General features: G+C 37.9%; 1 protein-coding gene across 2 annotated transcripts; it reads right to left on the bottom strand.

The window, feature by feature from the left end:
* Positions 1-756: 756 nt before the first annotated feature.
* Positions 757-13035, bottom strand: il21r.1 (interleukin 21 receptor, tandem duplicate 1). Of its 2 annotated transcripts, none has more exons than XM_026317611.1 (10): positions 12963-13035; positions 11565-11769; positions 11140-11241; positions 10759-10867; positions 9634-9815; positions 8993-9126; positions 8700-8886; positions 8452-8530; positions 6687-6780; positions 757-2436 (listed from the first exon to the last, which is right to left on the bottom strand). In XM_026317611.1, exons 3-10 carry the CDS (start codon positions 11198-11200, stop codon positions 1681-1683), a joined length of 1602 nt encoding a protein of 533 aa, XP_026173396.1. In that variant the 5' UTR covers positions 11201-11241; positions 11565-11769; positions 12963-13035; the 3' UTR covers positions 757-1680. The 2 variants fall into 2 exon arrangements, with proteins under 2 accessions (XP_026173396.1, XP_026173395.1); XM_026317610.1 differs by having other exon boundaries at positions 8452-8533; positions 12963-13034.
* Positions 13036-21874: the final 8839 nt, after the last annotated feature.

Genomic DNA, 21874 nt, shown 5'->3' on the forward strand with positions numbered 1-21874 from the left:
GTCATTGACCCTTCTTAAACCTACACAAGGAGCGGGTCCACATTCACAGAGGTAGCCATGTTGAGCTGTCATGTTTCTACAATAGCCCTGAATGGACAAACCAAACTCAGGGGAGTGGCTGTGCTCAGATATTTGCATTCTGCAATCGCACTACTGGGACCCACAAAATCTTTCACATTTTGCACATTGCACTCACTGTGCTGACATTACTCTTCTGTATGTGCTTAAAGTGGTAAGGGTAGATGATGCTTCTCAAATTATAAAATTAATTTGCTGTGAAAAGTCCAATGTCAAAAAGTTAACTGCTCTTAAATTCAGGTAGAACTGAGATGCTGATCACTGTCCAGTCTGACAGTTTGATCAGTTAACATTACCTCCCCAAAGTTACATGATTTCTCAAAATCAGCCAAGAATCTTGGTCTTACGTTTGACCCTACCCTCTTTTCTGATCAGCACACTAATTTTCTTTTATTTTCACCCTAATTCAAACTGAATCCAGATATTTAACAAAATTACCTCAGTTTTAGCTTCTAAAGCTGACATTGGCACTTTGGATTTAAAAAGAAAATGAGCTATATTTCCTCCTCCCACTACAACTAATATTTGTAGATGAATAGGAAAAATCCACCCACAGATAATATGAGATATTATCAGTTAATGATATTCACGTAAAAAACCTGACACATCTGTAACTTTAAACTTTGTTGTAACAGTTTTCCATAGGAAAAATACATAAGAGCACAGAAAAGCAAAATTGATCAAATTATTTTGTGTTTATATGTTTTTTTTTGTGTTTTTCCAAACAGAAAGGTAAAATACTTTAGCAAATATACTTAGTGAAAAAAAGGTGAAAAAACATTGCAATAACCTAGTTTGGATGACTAGATGGAAGTGTGAATAAAGGTCTCTGTCTGCCACAGACTTCAAAATGCCTGTGAAAAAGGTGGTCTTGGTGATGTCTCTACTTGCTGGTCAAAAGAGTGAGTCTTCTGTTTATCTGGCATGTTTCTATGCTCTTTTTTTTGATGAATGAGGCCAAGGACAGAAGCAATTTTGTGTCTGCAGATGATAAAATTTTCCTCCAAGTTTGCTGTTTTTACTGACAAACAGGACATATGGTTATAGTGGTTACTGACAAAATGCATGTACATGGAAAGCACATTATCAGACATCTTGATAAGGCAGCATGCATGCTGGTGCTAAAGGACAAGCTACTGAAGCATGCATGAGGAAATGAAGGTTTATGTACAGTGTCAAGCTGACAAAAGCATACTCTAACAGGATAAATCAGAGCAATATGCAGTATTTTGACATTATGTTGCATGTCTATGCAGTTTGGAGTGTCCCTTTGAAAAAAAACTATGCACTTTCTCAGTGCTTTATTATCATCAATTAATACATTGATACACTGAAAAGGCAGTTTGACCAAACATTTAATTTACTCATTAAAAATTTAATGCAAAAGACATTTGGAGAAATATTCTTTTGTTGGTACACTCCAGCCTCCATACACATTACTTAGACTTGTCTCCAAAAGTAAAAGACACAATAAAATTTTTTAAAATTTTAAAACAACGGAACTGGCATGCTGAAATATTTGTTGCGGAAATGCAAAAAAACAACGTCCATGTGAATGCATGTTCCACTGCTACCCAAACTGTACATATGGCAGTAGAATAATCACTGCATTTCCTGTAGTTCATTCTTTACGTTGCTGGAGTCCTCCTGAATAGTGTTGCATATCATCCACTGCTTTACATAGTTAGAGTTTGAGTTTTTGTGCTCATGGAATACATTACAGTCTATCTGCTCTGTTGTGTCTGAGTCTAAAGCTCCAGGGCTACTGCACTCTGCAAAGCCACTGTCAATGGTGTCCAAGTCTACATGAGGGTAGCCATCTTCTGACTGCTCATTTGAGATGAATGAGTCAAGTGATACTCTCTCTGGTTCATTAAACTGGACATGTAGCTGAAAGTTTATATTTTCCAGTGATAAATCATTGGATATCTGGATATCATGCTGTGGTAATATTCCACTTTGTCTGCCCATCCTGGACAACTGAGATTCCTCTAAATCACAGCCAGTGTGCTGTCTGTTGTCTTCTTCAAATGAACCAAAGCTTTCTTCATCTTGGTAACTTCTGAGGGTATTTATGGAGTTCTGTGACATGATTTCCTCACCAAACTCTTCTCCAGATAGGGTTACTGTATGGATCGAGATGTGTCCCGTGGAGTGGCCAGTGCCCTGTGAACTGCCACTGTCCTGGGGATGCAGCAGTAAGTTGCTGTGAGGCTGCAACATACTGAGGAAATGACTACTTTGATTTGTTACACTGTCCTCGCTGTAGCTTTGCTTCTCGTTGTTCCAGTGAAGGATGTCATGCTGTGAGTTGATCTGTTGATAATCACGCTCGCTGAACACAGGTTTCACCCACTCCTACAAAGCAAATTAGAAGACATTAATTTGGACTGTTGGCCTAAGTAAAAGGTAGTAATATTTATGAATGTTTAAAAGAATAGTTCAACATTCAGGGAATATACAGGAAATATACTTTGTCACACAAGACTTAGATGAGAAACACTCTGATGTTTGTAGATACAAAGCTAGTGTCAGCAGTTGATTCTTTTAGCATAAGGTCTGGAAGCATGGGAAAACAGCTGGCTCAGCACACAACTCCACTGCAACTCTTTTTGCACTTTGGTTTTATTATGAATTAAACAAATGAGCTATAGATGACTAGCAATAAAAGTGTTGGACAGATCCCAATCAAGCAGTTTTCTTCCTACAGTTCTTCACATTTAACCACTAATACTGCTAATTTGGCTGGAAAAGCTAGAGATTTCTTACTTGGCGTGTTCATAACCTTCCACAGGACCTCAACATTTACAATGGCTAGTATAGACCTAATGGTTGCTGACATTAAACTATATTTAATAATTAGTCCAGTACACAACACTACCAAGTGAGAAGGCCATTATTTCTAAGTATTACCAGTTTCTGAACTTGTGTCATGAATACCTAATCACATAAAACCACAAATGTCCTACCCCCAGCACACTCTTCACCAATGGTACCACAGTTTGTCAAGACTGGCCTTGCTCTTTCCAACAGGGTACCTATCCCCTTCTCAAGTAATTTGCCAGCTAAGAAGATTCTAAGGTTTTCTTTTCTGCATTGTCTGCTCACAGAAATTTGTAAATGATATTCCTTACGACTTTGTTCAAGCTGTGTTAAGGAAGGATCCAAAATGAGGATAGCTAAATTAAACATCATCATGGAGGCAGTTTTCCCATGCAGTATATAAGATTTGTTTCCCTCCCTTAGTGATCTCTCACCTCCCTCAGTATAAAAACTCAACTTGAAGGTTCAAAGTTTAATATGTAGAGCTATTATTACGTATTATCGGAATGGAGTATTCATAAATATGTTGTCATTAGGGTGTGATCACTGGAAAATACAAACAATTGCATTTTCTTAATCTTAGATTGAGCCTCTTAAACCTACACAAGGAGCAGGTCCACATTCACAGAGGTAACCATGATGATGGTGTCATATTTCTACAGTAGCCCTGAATAGACAAACCAAACATGGGGAAGAGGCGGTGCTCAGATGGTGGCATTCTGCAATCACACCACTAGGAGCAACTAAATCTTTGAAGTATGAATTTCACATTTTGCACAGTGCACCATTCTGTGCTGACAATTCCGACACAGGAAATACTGACAAATTAGTTTTGCAATCTTCCATAACATGGAAAGACTGGAAGACTAAACTCCACAGATTAAGAAGTGCACCTGAATACCCTACACTAACGGTATATGATCAAATTATGCTCAATCAAAAATAAAAAAATAGGTATAATTGTGATTTTTAATTTGATGCACACAATGTATGAATCTTCTGACGTGGTTGCACCTCTTTACTGTAGCTGATAATGTTACTGAGGTGCAGGTCCAGATAAGCATGCAATCAGTCACCACATCCTGATGTACAAAGCTCCTCAGCGTCACTGGCTCGTCTTTTCTGCTGAGAAAATGCAAGCAGTCTGCACCACAAAAGAAAGATAGCTCAAGCAAGCTTAAAAAAAAACCAAAAAAACAAAAGAAAAATCTCAAGGAGCTCCTCTAATGTGTTGCAGTGATGCTGAGGACATGATATACAGTGCAGCACAAAAGAAAAGAAAAAAAATACGACAGGCCTGATCTTGTTGACAAGTACTAAAAAAAAAATCTCCCATCAATACATTACAGACATGTTTCACACTTTCACACTGTCAGCTAGAACTGCCAATGGTGTGAGATGGTGTGATATAAGTTGTTACATTTATGTATGTCAATAGTAAACTGACAGACAAGAGCATAATATTCACATAATCATACGGAAGAATATGACTACAAACTACATACTTTATATGGTATTAAAACTACTGTACATAAGTTAGTTCATTCTTGGATGGTTATTCACTATGTTTTAGGACTTTCTGCAATTTGAGTGTTAATTGCTTTTTTAAGTAATTTGAACTGGGCAGTACCCCACAAATGTTCCTTATAACTTCTCTAATGTCATCACCTGTTTCTGCTGAGCAAAGTCTGTATTTCTGACATGAGCCTCATCTTGTGAACAACCAAAGTCAATAAAAGGATCTGTTTACTATGCCCATAGATTGATAAACACACTTCCACCTTCTCACACCATTATCTATTTTTCTTAACACACATCATATTCTTGTGTGTGAATGGGTTTGTGGGTTTTATAGTGGTAAACCATCTTATCACCCTTTAACGGATTAAAAAAAAAAAAAAAAAATCATCTATAACACAAAATGGTCCAATAATTTAACCCACCTCTAATCACTGATAATATTATAATACTATTACTACTAATAATAATAATCACACTAGTAGTAATAATCCATATTTAATGTAATGGAGCAAAGTGCCAGATGGCACTTAAAGAATGCTCTTATCTCTGTGACGCTGCTCCGTGCACTGTAGGTTTGTAGTTATTTGTTGCTGCAGCACTCTCTACTGAACAATGTTTGCAACTGCAAGCTGATGGGGCAGTGGAACTTTTTGTTCTGCAGTAGATCAGGTGAGGAGGAAGAATAGTGGCAACATCTGATGTTACCAGTTTCAAACCAGTTTCCCCATTTAACATGAACACTGGGCTATACAGGAATGCTCATACTTGACTGTGTGTGTCGATAACTAACTGCCACATACTTTAGACCAGTGGTTCCCAAACCTGGACCCCAAAGAACACTGCCCTGCTTGAAACCAAGCAGGGTAGTGTTCCTTGAGGATCCAGCTTGGGAACCATCCATCCATCCATCTTCTGTACCCACTTTTTCCTGAAAGCCAGGGTCACGGGGATCTGCTGGAGCCTATCCCAGCTCTCTTTGGGTGAAAGGCAGGGGTACACCCTGGACAGGTCACCAGTCCATCACAGGGCCACATAGAGACAAACAACCTCACACACTCACACTCACTCCTATGGGCAATTTAGAGTCACCAATCAACCTGACATACATGTTTTTGGACTGTGGGAGGAAACCGGAGTACCCGGAGTAAACCCACACAAGCGCAGGGAGAACATGCAAACTCCACACAGAAAGGGTTGCGAACCCTCGACCTTCTTGCTGTGAGGCAACAGTGCTAACCACTCACCCACAATGCTGCCCTCTTGGGAACCATTGCTTAAGATAATGTGATGATATTGTATAGACAACTTTGGAGACACAGAACTGTGAGACTCAAAATAAATATGCCCACGACTCACACAGCTGACATTAATCATATTAATACATTCTTTTTCACTCAGCTAATACTAGGGTAATACTAAGGTACTAAATTTGCAAAGAACCTAAAAAAAGATAGATCATAAATTATTGATCACTATTTTATAGCATATACACCAAAACGAAGAGCCAACCAAAACCCTGTTTATACGATTTGAGAGTCTTCATGCTTTGTTCAAAAGACCTGATCTAGTTTCAACTACCTAATAACTGTTTGTTTGACACATGTGCCAAGCAGATGGTGCCATTTAAGGTATTTGTGTTGATTCTTAAATTAAGTTTCACACATATTTCTATGCTGGTTTAGGGAAGACACTTGGGACACAAAAGGTGAGATTTGTTCATTTTGTGCCCCTTTACAATTAGAAATGTATAGTTAGTATATGTCATTAAAAACAGTCAGTCTGTGACTGGGTGTCAAAGAGAAAGGGGAGAATTTATATTAGGGGAAAATATAAAAAGTAATGGAAAAGATAATTACATATACATCAATAATCTATGTCAAAGATAAGAAAACATGTAAACCACCTACTTTTTACTCCAGCCAGGTGAAAACATACTATTTTAGCCTAACAATGACACATAAAAGACCTGAAATAGATATATCAGGGGTATTTTCCACTGGGGTGGAACAGGCTGGCTTGTCTTCACAAATATCTACCCACAGCACCTCAAACATGAAAAGATGAAAAGTTTTAAGAAGCCCCTACACAGTGAGTCATTCACATTATGAGGGACCTTAAAGGTGATGTGAAGGGAAAGCCCCATAACACCAGAGTCCCATCAATCCAGATGTGCTGAAAATCCCCTCTTGGGCAACACCTGCTGGGCCAATTTGGAAATTACACACAAAGTCCCAATGAGATGAGTTTGTTTTGCTTTCTCTTACCTTGAAGTTCCCTCCATAGTTGTGGTAGAGGGGCTTGAAAAAGTCATTTGGCTTGGGGACATATGTAATCAGCTGCAGTTTTTTCTGCCAAAACCTGAAACATGAAATGATTTTAGAAAAAAAAATGGAACTAAGAATGAAAAACGATATATTTAAGATTCAATGCTGCTGTGTCACTTTTGATTTCTTTTTTTATATGTGAGCTGTGCAGCAGAAAAGCTGCAATCAAAGGCAACAGCTTCCTAAGTCATAATCAAGAATGCTGACAGCACAAAAAGCTTTTATGTGAATGGCGTCACATCTTAGCATATGGCTAAACATTATTCTGAACAACTGAGTAAAATAAAATAATGCATGTCTTTATACTGAATAGTGAATGGAAACCATTTTTTGCATTATCAAGCAAACCTGACTCTACATCTTGCAAGGACATGCTCACAGAAAATGTTACTTTATTTAATCATCAAATCTTGGAACTCCATCCACAGGTTGCATTTTTTTACATAATAAACTAAAAGAAAAACATCTAGTCTGGTAGTGGGACTGTACTAAACAAAAACAAGGTGGCTAGTATTGTTAGAACAACAGAAAAAACTATAAATCATTGAGAATTTTAAGCTGTCTGTAAAATAATACTGTACACAGGAAAATGGAAGTGAATACCTCTATTTATATAAGGGATCATTTTTACCAGGAAATATAAATACATTGGACAAGCACAGCAACAACATTCCTGTGATTTCACAGGGTTAGAATTCTGTTTATTGTGGTGTTTTCTTATTTTTACTGATTTCATGCTCTTAATTGAGACTAGAGTATATAATAGATATTCACATATAATAGATAATAGAGTGTATTCTGTTTTATTATATTAAATAGACCTGCAATAAACTCAACCTTTGTCAAGCTGATAAATTTCAAGTTCTTGTGAGATTCAATTTTAGGGTCTTTAGGTGCTTCTAATATTTTGTTTATTCTCACTATATGATGTACTGAAAATACCTTAGAGTCAACCAGAGTACAACTCAACAGCATGAAAAACTGCAACCACTGAAAGGACCACCTTGCAGATTTTCCTACTACTTAATGAGATTCACTGCAAAGAGTTTATGTAAGTGGTGCACTGAACCTAAGTTGAAATCATTAAGGCTCACAGCAGATCTTATCTTATGGCATCTATCGTCATGCTCTACTTAAGTTTGTGTTTTTTCCTTTATGTAACTGTTCAGGTCCTTGCTAGGTAGTGTATTCTCAGTTCTCTGACACTGATGCTCTGCATAACTTCCTATGCCTGCTAGCCATCATCATGCAATGTGTCACTGCACATACTGCGCTGCAGTGGTTTCTCTATATGTGGGAGGCAATGCCAGGAAAGTGTAGATCGAAGCAGTTTGGAGACATGCTAATCATTTACTGGAAGAGGTACTGTTGGTTTGTAGTTAAAGTTTTAATTTGCCATCTATGTATTTATTATTATTATTATCATCATTATTGAACAGGAAAAACATCAGTAGTTGATTCTGTCTGAATATTTTCATTCTTGCAGGTTTCTCCAAAAGCTAACAGTAATCATCAAATTATTCCGTGTTTTGAAGTGGCAAAGCCCACCATGTTTTGGTAAAATATAGAAAACATGGGGCACTAAAGTGTTGGACAAGTTACATCTTGACAAGTTCTTAAACTTCTGCCAGGGTTGGAGCCTTAAGTCCAACACACGCTCCAAAATAAATTAAGTTCTCATAGTAGTTACTGTTTATATACTCACGGTTTTCGCGAAAAGCCGAGCAGCAGGAGGCCGAGGACCGGAATGATGAACACAGAGACATACCAGTACCTGCCACTGACTGCTGAAATATCAATGCAGAAACACACTGGTATGATTATTTATAAATGCAATAAATGCATGCAATAAAACGCAATAAAATAAGAGATGACAGGCCTGAACAGTCTGACTGAACATGATAATATTTGTTTTATACCAGTTCCAGACAAAAAGGTATAATGTTTTTTTACCTTCAGTGTCTGCAGTTGTTTCTGTTCTCCATTGTGTTGTATAACTCCACTCACTCCATGGACCTGTATAAGTATTTTCAGGGCACATTTTGGCTTGAACATCCACAGTATAGTTGAAATGCAGCCGCAGTTTGCTCTGGTCTAACGAAATGTACTTTTCTCTCAGTAAAGGGGAATGAGTTGGATCCTGTCAGGAAAAAACAAAAAACACAGAAAATCAACACAGGAACTTGACAGTAACGTACTGTAACAGAATCTCAAGTACGAATTCTGTTTTTTTGCTCACATTTTACCTTTGACAAGTCTTTGCTCTCTCTTATGCGCACCCTGTATTCAAGACAGTCATATTTGCTGTTGTCGTCCCATGTGATGTTGTAGAATCCCTCACTCTTTGTCACTTGGATATTGAAAGGGGGCTGAGGTTTCACTGTAAAAGTGAAGTGTGTGTTATAAGGAAATTGAAATTGCACATATGCCAATAATACTCTAGACCACAAGTGGCAGTTAAACATTATTTTAAGTTTGTAGTATTTTTAGTTAGTAGTCTGGTGGCTGAAGCAGGTGGGTGGCTGCTACTAAACAACACTTGAGAGCACTTGAGAAGTTGCCAGTGTGTTTTTATCATTTCTGAATTTTTATGAACTGTAATTTGTACCAGGGCAACTGTATTCAACAACAGGCAAAATATTAGGAGTGTTTTACAGGTGTCAATGTGTTAAATGGCCTATGCTGGCAGGAAAAGAGAAGTCAATATTAATTTCTTATAAAACGTTTTATACATATGCCACCAAACATGTAAATAATGTAAATGCTTGAGTGTGATTGATTGAGATCTATTTTAAAGATTATGTTATCCACTTATCTGCTGAGCAAAAATGAAAACTTCTGATACTAATGAGAAATGTCAACCTGTGTAGTTATGACTCTTACTTACCCACATCACTCAGTTCCCAGCTGGATGATTCACTGGTCTCCTCTTCATTGCCTTGTTGACTGACTGATGTATTACATATTGTACCAATGGATGCAACGTCATAAAGCGATGGCATATTCATTATGCACCAAGTCTGAGGTGGTTTGACCTCACAGGTGCCATTAACCTCATCAGAGTCATCGCTATAAGAGAGAAAATGGGTGTTACAATCAGTGATGGCAACAAGGGCTGTAGCTGCTATGTGATGGTATTGCACCATAGTGCTTCAGTGTTATCTTCCTAGTGTCTTTCTCTGGACATAATCAATGGTTTCTTTTTATTATCAATTCATCTGTAGATTATTTCTTGCAATTAATTGTGGTGCTATCTATACAAAAGTAAGATGCCAGTTGTAAATTCATTGTGTGATCAACAGAAAGGCAAAGAGAAAAAAAAGAATCACATGCTCACATTAGAAAAGATGGAATCAGAACATGTTTTGCACTTTGTTTGAAACATAACTAAAACAATTAATTGATTATAAATATATTTCTTTTTTTTTTTAATAAGAATTTAAAAACAGTTCATTACATACTTTGCCCACCAAAAAGTCAGTCACACCCCTCTTCTTGCATCAATGCCAATGTTATGAGATAAACTTTACATGAACGCAGGGTCTGGAAGATGGAATCAGGAGTGCACCTGTGCTCCAAACACCATCTTTCCAGACCTGCTTCCTGATGACCTGTTAATGGAGCTTTAGGTGGAGACTCCTGCACCTTAAATTATTTACATCACTGATAGGTGGGCAACTCTACAAAAGTGGTAACAAAGTGCATGATGAAAAATTGGCATCTTGTAGTGTTTCCATGGGCAAACCAGGAATTTTGAAGCGACTTCATTTTCAAACATTTACAAAAAGTTGCCCACATGGTAATAACAACTGATTTGATCTATCATTTTGTTACGGATATCCTTACATCGCCAACAGAACAATTTCCAAAATAACCCAACAAAATGAGGATCATGTGTAATTTAGAGGTGAAAATTGACAGATACCTCCCAGTCTAGCATGAATTAAAGTGGTACTATAATAACACAACATTGCATTATATATAGGAACATAAAGCAGCACTCAACCTGTACCTGCAAGTGGCTTTGAGTCGGACAGGATGTGTTTGCACAGAGCCTGAACAGGAACAATTTAGCATGGCGTCATAGTCTGTCGAGCAGGTGACATTGCACGAAGACGCGACTGTAGGTAAAAAGAAATATGTTTTCAGCTGAAGCTGCACTTAATAAATTTAACAACCAAGTTGCAAGTGCCTATGCTTAAAAATATTATTTACCAGTGAACTCTCACCTAAGTTAGAAAGGTCAGTTTTTTGAGAAATGTCACAGTATTGAGACAAACACAAAACAATGTAAAACACAAAGCTCATACTAAATTAAGCACATTAATTAGAGACTTTAGACACTCTCATTAGTACAAGAAACAAAAGACATTGGTTACATAAGCCAACTCACCACCATGAATCAACAAAGTGAGCTCCCACAGCAACAGTAAGCACACAGGTTTAACAGCCATGGGGACAACCCACCGTTATCAGGAGGAAACAGCAGCTGAAACTAAATATAGTCACTCTTGTTACAAATATAAAGAAAGAAAGAAACTGTTCAACGCTCAAATCAAAATAAAAACCAAACCTATATACATCTTGGATTTGCTACTAAATTTGGGCAACATTTACTTATCAAAAAGGCTCCAAATCTATCTATGATTTCCGATGTGGCAAAACACATCATCATAATCAACAACTTCAATAATTAAGACGTTTATAAAACAACATCAACATCAGAATTATGTCAAAGAATAACAGCTCAGTCTTTAACCAGTGAAAATACTTTGTCTGAAATGTCAAAAAAAAAGTTTAAGTACTCAACAATCTTACCTTTTAAAATTTTAAGCCTAGTCAGTCAGCTTGCAAATGTAGTCAGTAATGCACTGATGTCTATGTGAGAACGTTTAGTGGAACAATGCTCAGTGAACGCGTCATCATCAGTGGTGTGACTAAGGATGTGGTTTCAGCCTCTTTGAGCGGTGTCTATGTGGTACCTTCCCACCACATCCACGCTGCCGCTATGAATATGCATAAGCTAACCGGAGGAAAAGTTAACAGGAAACAAATTATTTTCTACAAAATCATTTCATAATCAGTTTTATGTCAACTCATTTTAATGAAGTTGGTGAAGTGAAAACAGCTAAGAAAAACAAAAGCATTCTCAGCTGCGACACGTTTTAACTGAGGAAGTGTTCATTTACTTGAAGCAGCCTCTTCTACCACAGTGCGATACCCTTGCTGATATCGGTTTTAACATTTACTCAAAGCATTACCAGTATGTGTTTCAGTACTGAGAAAATGTTAAATACTAACACCAGAGATGTTTTACATGCTTTTCAAAAGACCCTTATCATACACCTACATGTCTACAAAAGAAGTTCAATAGGGGTTTTCAGTTTGTTTCCAGCAGAGCACGTCTGAAGCTAAATGACTCATATTGTTGTTGTGGGGCCCTTTAGAGCTCACTTTCAGTAATTAAATTAACTCCAAATTATATTATACACTCAATAATATTAACTCACTATTTTGAGCTAAATGTACACATTCTCCATCAGAAGTCAAACTGTAAGAATCTAAATCCATGTGTACATAAAAGCCATTTATATTTTATATTGCAGCACAATATGTTTTTTTTTTATTGTCTAGGTGAGCATTTGTGGGATTCAGATTCTGTTGGTGGTGTTGTACCAGTATTAGTCAAAGTCAAATGTCACTCCATCACATAACACACAAAACGTAGCACCTGCTCTGCCTTAGACTTGGTTAGTGTTACAGGACAAAAGCACAAGCCAAAGAGCACATATACACCCAGTGGCAAATCTAATGTAGTCCAATAAATCAGCTCATATTCTGATACTCTGCCTATTTAGTTTTGACTTGCACTGTCAAATGCATATTCATTTAACTCTGCATTTATTACTGAGGCTGTAGTTCTCAGTGCCTACTGCATTAGACACATGACAGAGAAAGAATAGTAGAAACAGATTTCATGAGGATTAATAAACCAGAACAGAACAGTGATATATATATATATATATATGAATATGCAACTGCTCTTAATAACCACTAGATGTCACTGTGCTTGGCGTTTAACTAGATCATACTTTTAAATGGTTTTAACATTTACTGCTTTTTAAAATGCTCTCTTTTCAATTTTCACATACATACCACATAGAAAGCATGTTATACTACATGCTTACAAGTGCAGAGCAAATTAAATCTTCTCACAATAGCTTGTCTTTTTTCCAGTGCAGAGAAATCTGCACTGCAGGAGAAGTAGGGAGTAGAAAATGCAGCTGCAAGTGTTTGTGTTTCAATGGATGTAGCAGGTGTCCAATGGTGTTACAGAGCCATTTAGACAAAGTGAGGCTCCATCAGTCTGGAGCTACAGTATACTGTAAAAACTCTCACTTCCTTAGTGAGGGTGAAAAATTCCAGATCACATGTTGAGGTCATATCAGTCATGACAAGGTTACACTTGTCGCACAAAACTTCTCTATCCAAGTGTCTGGTAAATGTTTCTGCAGGTGTGATGTGAATAGAAGTCAGTTGGCTGCTGTAAACAACGGGCAAGACACAGAGAAGTAAACTGTCCACCTACGATTTTATGTTCTTGCTTTTTAATGTTCTATATTTTTAGTTTTCTTTTTCTGGTTTTCACTAAATGCCTGCAAGTCTGAACTCATGATCTGACTCTGTTAACGTTGACTTTGCAGTCTTGAGTGAGTTCAGGATGTTGCTATTTATTTTTTTTTGCTGCTAGCATGAAGAGTTTGGAGAAAATAAACTTAAGGGCCTTAGCCTTAACTTTTGCAAACTGGAACAAAGTTTTGTGTGTGTCACCTGTTAACACTGGGTCTTGTGTTATAATCCATCTAAACAACTAAGAAATGCCACTGATGTTTCATGTGTAGTATATCTCAATCAGATGGGATTTTCTATGAATCAGATAATTCCTCAAATTTAAATGTTATGAAAATAATTCAAATGTGAGAACCACATTTTATTTGACATGTGTCAAGTTTGCCCATTTTCATCACTGTAGACAAGATCAGTTTAAATATTTAATTGACACTGCCTGAAGGGCTGATCAGAGAACATATTTATACCATTTTCTTTGTTTTAATTATTCAAATGTCTGTTGCCCCTTCCCATCTTTATGTCTTTAGTGTCCTTTGGTGAAAACTATCTACTGCTTTGAAAATAAGGAAAAATAGCACTTTTGTGAGTGATAATCTACCTGTGTTCACACAAGTCTGCTACAGCAGCTCCAGTCCTCGTCTCTCCCAGCTAAGATGCTCTCAGTGTAACTCCACTTCCCCACAGGGCTGGTGAAAATACAGAGGCGTTGCTGTTTCGAGACAGACAGTAATGCTTCTCCACAAAGAAATAAGCATGTTATTCTGTGAGGGGACTAGGCTGAGACTGGTATATCAGGTCAGCAGACTTTCTGTAAAAACAGTGACTGATACAGAAGTGAGAATATTACTCAGCAAGTTCAAAACTGTAACAGACATTAAATGTGAAAAATTAAACATGCTTCAAGCTGTTCCACAAATATAAATTTAACTTAAATATAAAGTAAATGTAAACGTATTGTTATATGCAAAAGATTGGGTAAATTAAATTTACAATTGAAATGAAATCCAACCCCTGCAGCACACAGACAAGTGAAAACAAACCTTAATTCAAATATTTATAAACTGTTACATTTTACTTCCTGCACTTCAAAAATCAAAAACATTTAAACACTGTTTGATGCACATGCAAAAGTTGGCACCTACAACCACTCCTTCCAAAAAAGCTTCGGGATGTGTTCTTTCATTGCTCTCTTGTTTTCAGTTCAGTTTCTTGACCCACAATTTACTGATACTTAAATCCATCCTTTCCTCTATCCACGCAATAGTTTGCAGATACAGTATAATATCCAGCTCACTGTCAAAGAAAGGGTTACTACTGATGTAGCAGGGTTCCCAAACATTTGCACATAGCACAACTGACATATGGTGTTTTGCTATTGTGAAGTTTGTAAAAGATAAAGTACATTATCATTTAGAAAAGGTTAATGTTAGAATGTGTGGTTGCTGCAAAATTAGGGAAATATGTAACTTGCCAAAACATTTATATATATCTGTACATTCATTTTTAAAATAGTGTTTCTGTGGAAAGCACTGTGGATTTTTAGAGGCATCCCCCTGACAAAAATAAACCCAAGGGGGATGACCTGGAATTTTTTTGGTAACAAGACATTCCCCATGAGAATAACAGTTATTGGGTACAAAACATATCATTGGACCCTAATCTCTCACACACGCACGCGCACGCACGCACGCGCGCGCGCGCACACACACGCACACACACACACACACAGTGACGAGAATAGAATATAAGCAAAGTTGTATCCAAGCATGTACTCAGAGGGAAACTCCATCATGTTGTTTTACTCGTTTCATTTTCACATCATGGTTGAATCTAACATTAGTGTGTAACAGTTGTGCATTAACTACTTTCAATAGGCCTCAGTTATCAGTCAGTGACAGAGACTTTCACTTCAGTTTGAGCAAAAGCACTTCTTTGTCCCTCACAGCCAACATGTGCGGGCACTTGTGTAACTCAGCATGACTTGTTAAATGTTTTGTATAACTATTTTTACTGCCTCCTGTGTTTGTTCTCAGCTAAGGTCTGTTTTTAGGTGTACTGTCTTCGTTACGAGAAAATCACCAGAGAGCATAAACCAGAGATGTTTAACACGTCTCATCGGTTTCTCTGTGTATTTTTTCGCTGATCTTGTCTGTACAGACGTACAACCACAGCACAGACTTGTGGTGGAATGATGCACACACAACATAAAGGATTTTTTAAAAAGTTTTTTCAGGCCTGTCTTAAAACAGTAACTCTTTTATGAACAAATTGGACTGTTCATTGTGCTAAAATGCATTCAGACTTTTATCTAAAGCTAATATCAGTTACAGTGTTTTTAGTACAAAATTCCCAAACAGTGCTGAGCAGCAGCAGAGCAACAGCAACACAATTTGGTACAAACAATACAAATGATGGATTATTGGTATTTAAAGTGTGAACACTATAACCAGGCGGAAGGGTTAAAACAAAAACAGTCCCATTGCATGTGTGGGCACCTGGCTGTTTTAACAGTTGAGTAAAATCAATTACAAGCAGGTCTGGCTGTGCAGCGCTGTAATATTGTGCAGTTCTGAGCTACTTGGAGGCAAATTTATATTAATAAATAGCTTGTATTTCCACTACATGCTAATTATTTATTGCATTTCACACAAAATACTTTAAAATGAATGACAGTATTTTAATGACAGGGATTTTACATTTAAAAACATATACTAGACCTATAAAACATAAAGCATTAAGCGATTCACAATCTTTTTGGCTTGAGACTTTTTACAGAAAAATCTGTGTCTACTTGGGGTAACAGATGTTCCACCATAGACATTTCCTCTGTAAAATATAAATACAAATTTCACTAGCAGAACATGCTTTTAAAATTCTTTTCTCACTGAATTAATCGTCTCCCAACCCAGCAGTAAAGACTAAACCACCTCACAGTAGGTAAACTAATTAGAACTACCTCCACCTTGACAAGCTACTACAAAAAAGATTTTAAAAATTGCACTTAGACCTGTTGATGTTTTTTAATACAGTTCAGTGCTATGATCACACCAGAAGCAGCTTTCTTCTAACTTAAATATTCAAAATAGATCGAGGAACTGAGAGAGTGTAGCTAAAAATAGTCTTTCACTGGTATAAAAAATGAACCCTTTATGGTACAGTAAATACACATTGTGACAAAGCAGCCCAGAGTGCTGCACATTTGATCAGTGGCCAAACAACTGAGAAAAGGTGCCACTGTATTCAGTGTGTTGTTCAAAGTTATCACATCATGTCACAGTGTTAAATGAAGCAAATGAATTGCCCTTTACTTTCTACTGAATAAATGAACTCATTTAAATTAAATATGTGTGTCAGCATTACAAACTGCTCACATATTCAAACTTTCTAAACCCTAAGGGTCAAATCTGCTTTTTAACCACCCATTCTCATTTGTCTGTAAATAGCGCTGTGTTCATAAACAGCATGACAAAGCAAAACACAGAAAGATCATTTACCCACATCCTAAACCAGACAAAACCTGTTTTGTGTGGAGCAATAAACGAATTGTTCCACCAGAGGGCAGTGTAAATGGGTTTGCATCATGCAAAGCAAAATCTGTCTGTCTGTCTGTCTATCTATCTATCTATCTATCTATCTATCCATCCATCCCAGTGCATTTGTAAGGCTTTACTAAATTTGCAAAATGCACAAGTACAACCGAAAAGTACTTCCCAAGCAGTTAAAGTAGTATTTATACTAACCCAGCAATGTCCAAATTTCCATTTCCTCAACATTAGTCCAAAAAGAAGTTATGACAGTAATCTCTGCCTCCTAGTGCAAACAAGAGAACAGAAAAAACACAAATTGTAAAAACAGTTAAAACATGGATGTTTGTGACCTTTTGCAAGTTTTTTCCTGGGGGCACAGTGTGGGTGGTGTCTTAGGAGTGGGAGACTTTGCTCTTTTTAATCGAGGTGGCTGAAACAGCTCTCCTCAGGTTGAGAAGGGGTTTTAGCCCTCTTGAGGGCTACAGGCTCTCATTGAGTTGTTGTGTCAAGTGACCCGCACACTGAAGCAAAGTGGTGGAGGTGTCTTCACTGTGAGGGTGAGGAGGGTGGTGTTGTGGTTATATGTTCAAAGGTGGTGGTGATGGTGGTGGGGGTGAAGAGGTTGACTGTGTGTGTGTGTGTGTGTTGGAGGAAGGTATTTGGAGTGTAGTGGATAGATATGTAGCCTCGCAGCTGTGCATGTGCTTGTCCATGTCTGAGTAAAAAGGGGGAGGTGTGTGTGTGTGTGTGTGTGTGTGTGTGTGTGTGTGTGTGTGTGTGTTGGGGCATATGGGGGGGGGGGGGGGGGGGATTCAGGTTTAGAAGTGTTGAAGCATAAAATCTCTTGCTCTCTCTTTCTCTCTGTTGTTGGGCCAGACGCAAAGCAACAGCAATTTGTGCGATTTCACAGCTCACCGGATCCCTAAAACTCTGACAGCCATGTGCTGAGGTGGAGGGTAATGAGGGAGAGGAGAGAGGGAGAGAGAGAGAGAACGAGGAAGAACGCAGAGATCAAGGGTCAGAGTGGCAGAGGCAAATGTAAAAGAGAGAGTGGAAATTGAAGATGGACAGATTGGAGAATGAGAAGAAGAGATGAGGAGCTAGTGGCTGATCAGATGGAGAAGATGCTTGAGAGAACACAGGCTCTGAAAACATACGATGCACATGTACATGTTAGCATTTTATTCTGAGGGTCACAAGGAACAAAAAGATGCTGCTAATGTATGTTTTACCCCACGTTCTTCTGACTTCCATCTGCTCACTCTAAAATGGACATTCAGTCATATACTGTATCATTTGAAAAAGAGTGAAATAACAATCGGCATCTAAAGTTTAGCTGTACTTTTTATATACCAGGCCATTGGGTTTTATCACATACATGAATCAAATACTAGAACCACAACATACTACCAAAGCAGGCAGAACCCATCAGCTGCAGTTAGTGAAGGTTTAAAAATATTAGTATCCAAAATGTTCTAAAATTAATTGTTTTTTGAAAATGTTAAATGTTATAAAACCTGCTGATTATAAGTGAAAATATGGAATTTGTTCAATCTTATGCTCACTCATATACATAGGAATTAATTTTATATTAGACAACTGTATATCAATTACACTCAGTGACAGTGATTTAACTGTATTATGCTCCTTATGTTGCAACACAGAAGGTTTGCCTCCTGTCAAAGACCTGCAGTTACCTTCTCTTTCATTCTTTCCTGAGACTTACACCATGATGAGTATTACAAAACATGGATATCTAAAACCTTGCTACTGTCACTGAATATAATTTAGGATTATGCAGAATTGTACAATACTGGTGTTTTTTCTGGTGATAGGGCTTGCCAAGTCTCATCCTACTTATGAAGACAACAATAAATAACCACCTAATCTCACATTTGGATTATTTCCAGAAGATCTGTGAGGGTCTTTACTGATTGGAAGTATCTTGAATTTTGCCCCCTAGAGTGATTTAATCCATTCCATGTCCACCCTGCCCCTCTTAGCCTTAAATGAAGCTTCAGTTGGTGGTCATTATTTTGATCAAGATATGACTTTTAGCTTTAAAAAAAGGGGTTATAACCCTAAAGGGCCACCACCAATCTCAAAGGACATGTTAGCAATCTCCATATAAAGTGTTTATTTCATATTATGACTGAGATGTGTGATTCAGTACCTCAAACTCAGTGTGTTTGACCTTGGTTCCTCATTTGAAAACACATTGAAACCCAAGGGCAGTGAGCACTTGGATATGACACACTAAGGTCAATCAGAAATCTGACAATGCCTGACGTCACCAAACACCAGAGGGAAGGCTGAGAAACCAGGAACAAGAAAGATGTAGTGCAAAGATGAGATATCAGAGATACCAATTCAAAGAGCCAGAGTGCTCCTGTGATAAGGGATGTCACCTGAGTGCTTTGTTTTCAATGTGGGGTCAAGAGACAGTTCAAGGAGTGGGGGCTTTTGAATGTGTGTTGCTGAGGGGTCGGTGTGTGGAGGGGGATCAGGACATCTGTGCAGGCTTTGAAGAGGTCAGGCACAGGACAGGAACCATTCTTAATCCCCCCCAGCTGGGCCTACAAGAGAGGATTTGGACCTCTGCTCGCTCTCCAGCCCCACCCACAACAGTAGCTAATTGTGCTCTGGTGCCCTGATGGCAGCATTTCCATGTAAAGCTCTGTGTGCTTTCATAGAACTTTGGAGGCTGACCAGGAAATCCCTTTTACTGTCTACCTGCTCTCATCCACTATACCTGGCATTGGATTTTCAGCAAATGTCAACCTCACAATGGGGTAAGAGAGGAAGATTTTAGGATTTAACATCCTAAAATGATGAAGAACTTAATGGTAGTATCGTGAGTTATTGACATATTTCTGTGTGGAAGAAAGTGGTGGACAGGTCATTCCTAGAAACTCACTGAATTATGACTAAAACTGTTGATTTCATGCATCACTGACATATTTAGATGAAATCTACACATTCACAAAGGTAAGCCAGAAATAACAATAATATTTTCTGATGCATATATATGGAACTTATGCACAGTCAACAGGCTTACCAGGATTGTGTTTGTTAGATTTTGTATGTGCATCAGATATATTTGGGCCTGATAAGATGCTGCGAGACTAATAGCTTTGAGCTGCACATTGCACATTCTCCCAGTCAGATCAGGGCCTCTCCCCCAAGTGTATGACATTATCATATAGGCTGAACGGGGTCAAGTGAAGGTCCTACCATGATCAGCCAACTAGAAAACCCACAGGTTCAGAGGTCGGAGATAAGTTGCGCTACTGGGTGATTGGTCAGACAAATCTAATTAGCATCCCCTGGTGATCCCCTCTTAAACCACCATTCAAAGGATTAGATGGGCTGCAGATTTTACTTGATTCTGTTAGTTTCTGATCTGTACAAATGTAGGGAAGTTAATAATTAAACATACTTTACCTTGTAGGTCACACAGGTGTACATGTCATGGTGTGCCATCTGTACAGAATTTGAAGTCCTGCTGGGCTTTTAACATTTTTGTCATTTTGTCTTTGAGCAATGTCAGAATTAGCTTACTTAGCCACATCACAGAGCTTGGGTGAAAAAGGGGGGTGGGGGCTGAGAGTGTTTGCATAATTATTATGCAACCAGTCACTATCATGTGCAATGCTGTGCTCATGACAAGGTGACCATGTCCTTCCAAAATAACATCTGAGGGAAATGGTGTTGGACAAACAAATGGTGTTAGACTGTAGACTTGGACAAACATCTGTTAGCAGACCTTTAAAGATGTCACCTAACGGTTCATAGTCACATTTTTGTATTCATGAGGGGGACAGTTAATAAAATCCCTCTACACCTGCACATCCTTGTACCTATTCCAGTTCCTTCCCACAGTCCAAAGACATGCAGGTCATTTGAGTCTAAATCTGAAGTGAATTTGTGTCTTGCTGTCTTTATAATCATTCAGAAGGCATGGATGTGGGGTCTGCATGGAGGTTAGGCACATCTTACTCAACACTCATTACACAATAATGTTTTCCTGTATTAAATTAAAATTATTAAGTTTCTTCTGTGAAAGTAAATCAAAAACAACAACCAAAGGACTAAAACAACCTGATATAAATCTAGCCCAAAAAGACACTTGAATACTTTGGATACTGCCATAAGCATATTAAGTTACAAAAATAATTGAGCATCAAACATAAAATGCTCTCTCCTGTTCCCGTCCAGTTAAGCTCATTAATTAAGGAAGTAGCTGTTTTGCACAACTTTCAGTTCTGCTGCTCAAATGAAGGGTTACAGCCATATTTATCTGTAGGGGCAATAAAGGCCCAAGATTGCTAACTTGACAAACATGTTAGTTCTATGTTGCAGGAATGCAAGCGTTGCTGTAAGGAGACAGCTGGTTAAGCTCGGCTGCTGCCATTAGAGAATTATTCCACTCACCAACATCTGGTGAGTCAAACTATTTGTTTGTGGAGACAAATGAACATAGAGACTGTGGTATTTCTACAGCAGACACTGACAGTGATCAGCTCCTTGTCCACCTGAACATATCCAAACAATGGGTGTATCAAATCTCTAATTAAATTTTCTTTAAGCATCAACTCATAGCACATTGAGGCTGGCACTAAGCTCAACCAACTACCTCTATAATTTCATTTTTATACCCACAACTCCAACCTTGTGTGCTACCAGCATTTGGTAAGCAATGATTTATCTGCCAAATAAATTTGTTGGCTCCAATGGAATGTGTTTAAGGTGTAGGGTCACTTACTAGGTCAAAAATGGCATCTCATAAATTTAAGCTAAGCATGATTTAAAAAGGGAAGAGAGGAGATGGTGATTCTGAGAGAAAAGGTTTCAGGATGAAAAATTGGACAACTTAAAAAAAAAAAAAAAAAAAAGTAAAACAATCCCAAGTAGAATATGGGGCAATTTTGAGATGCATAAAAGCACGACACATAAGGCGCCGTTACTCGA

Source organism: Mastacembelus armatus, chromosome 16, assembly GCF_900324485.2.
Source record: "Mastacembelus armatus chromosome 16, fMasArm1.2, whole genome shotgun sequence".
NCBI lineage: Eukaryota > Metazoa > Chordata > Actinopteri > Synbranchiformes > Mastacembelidae > Mastacembelus > Mastacembelus armatus.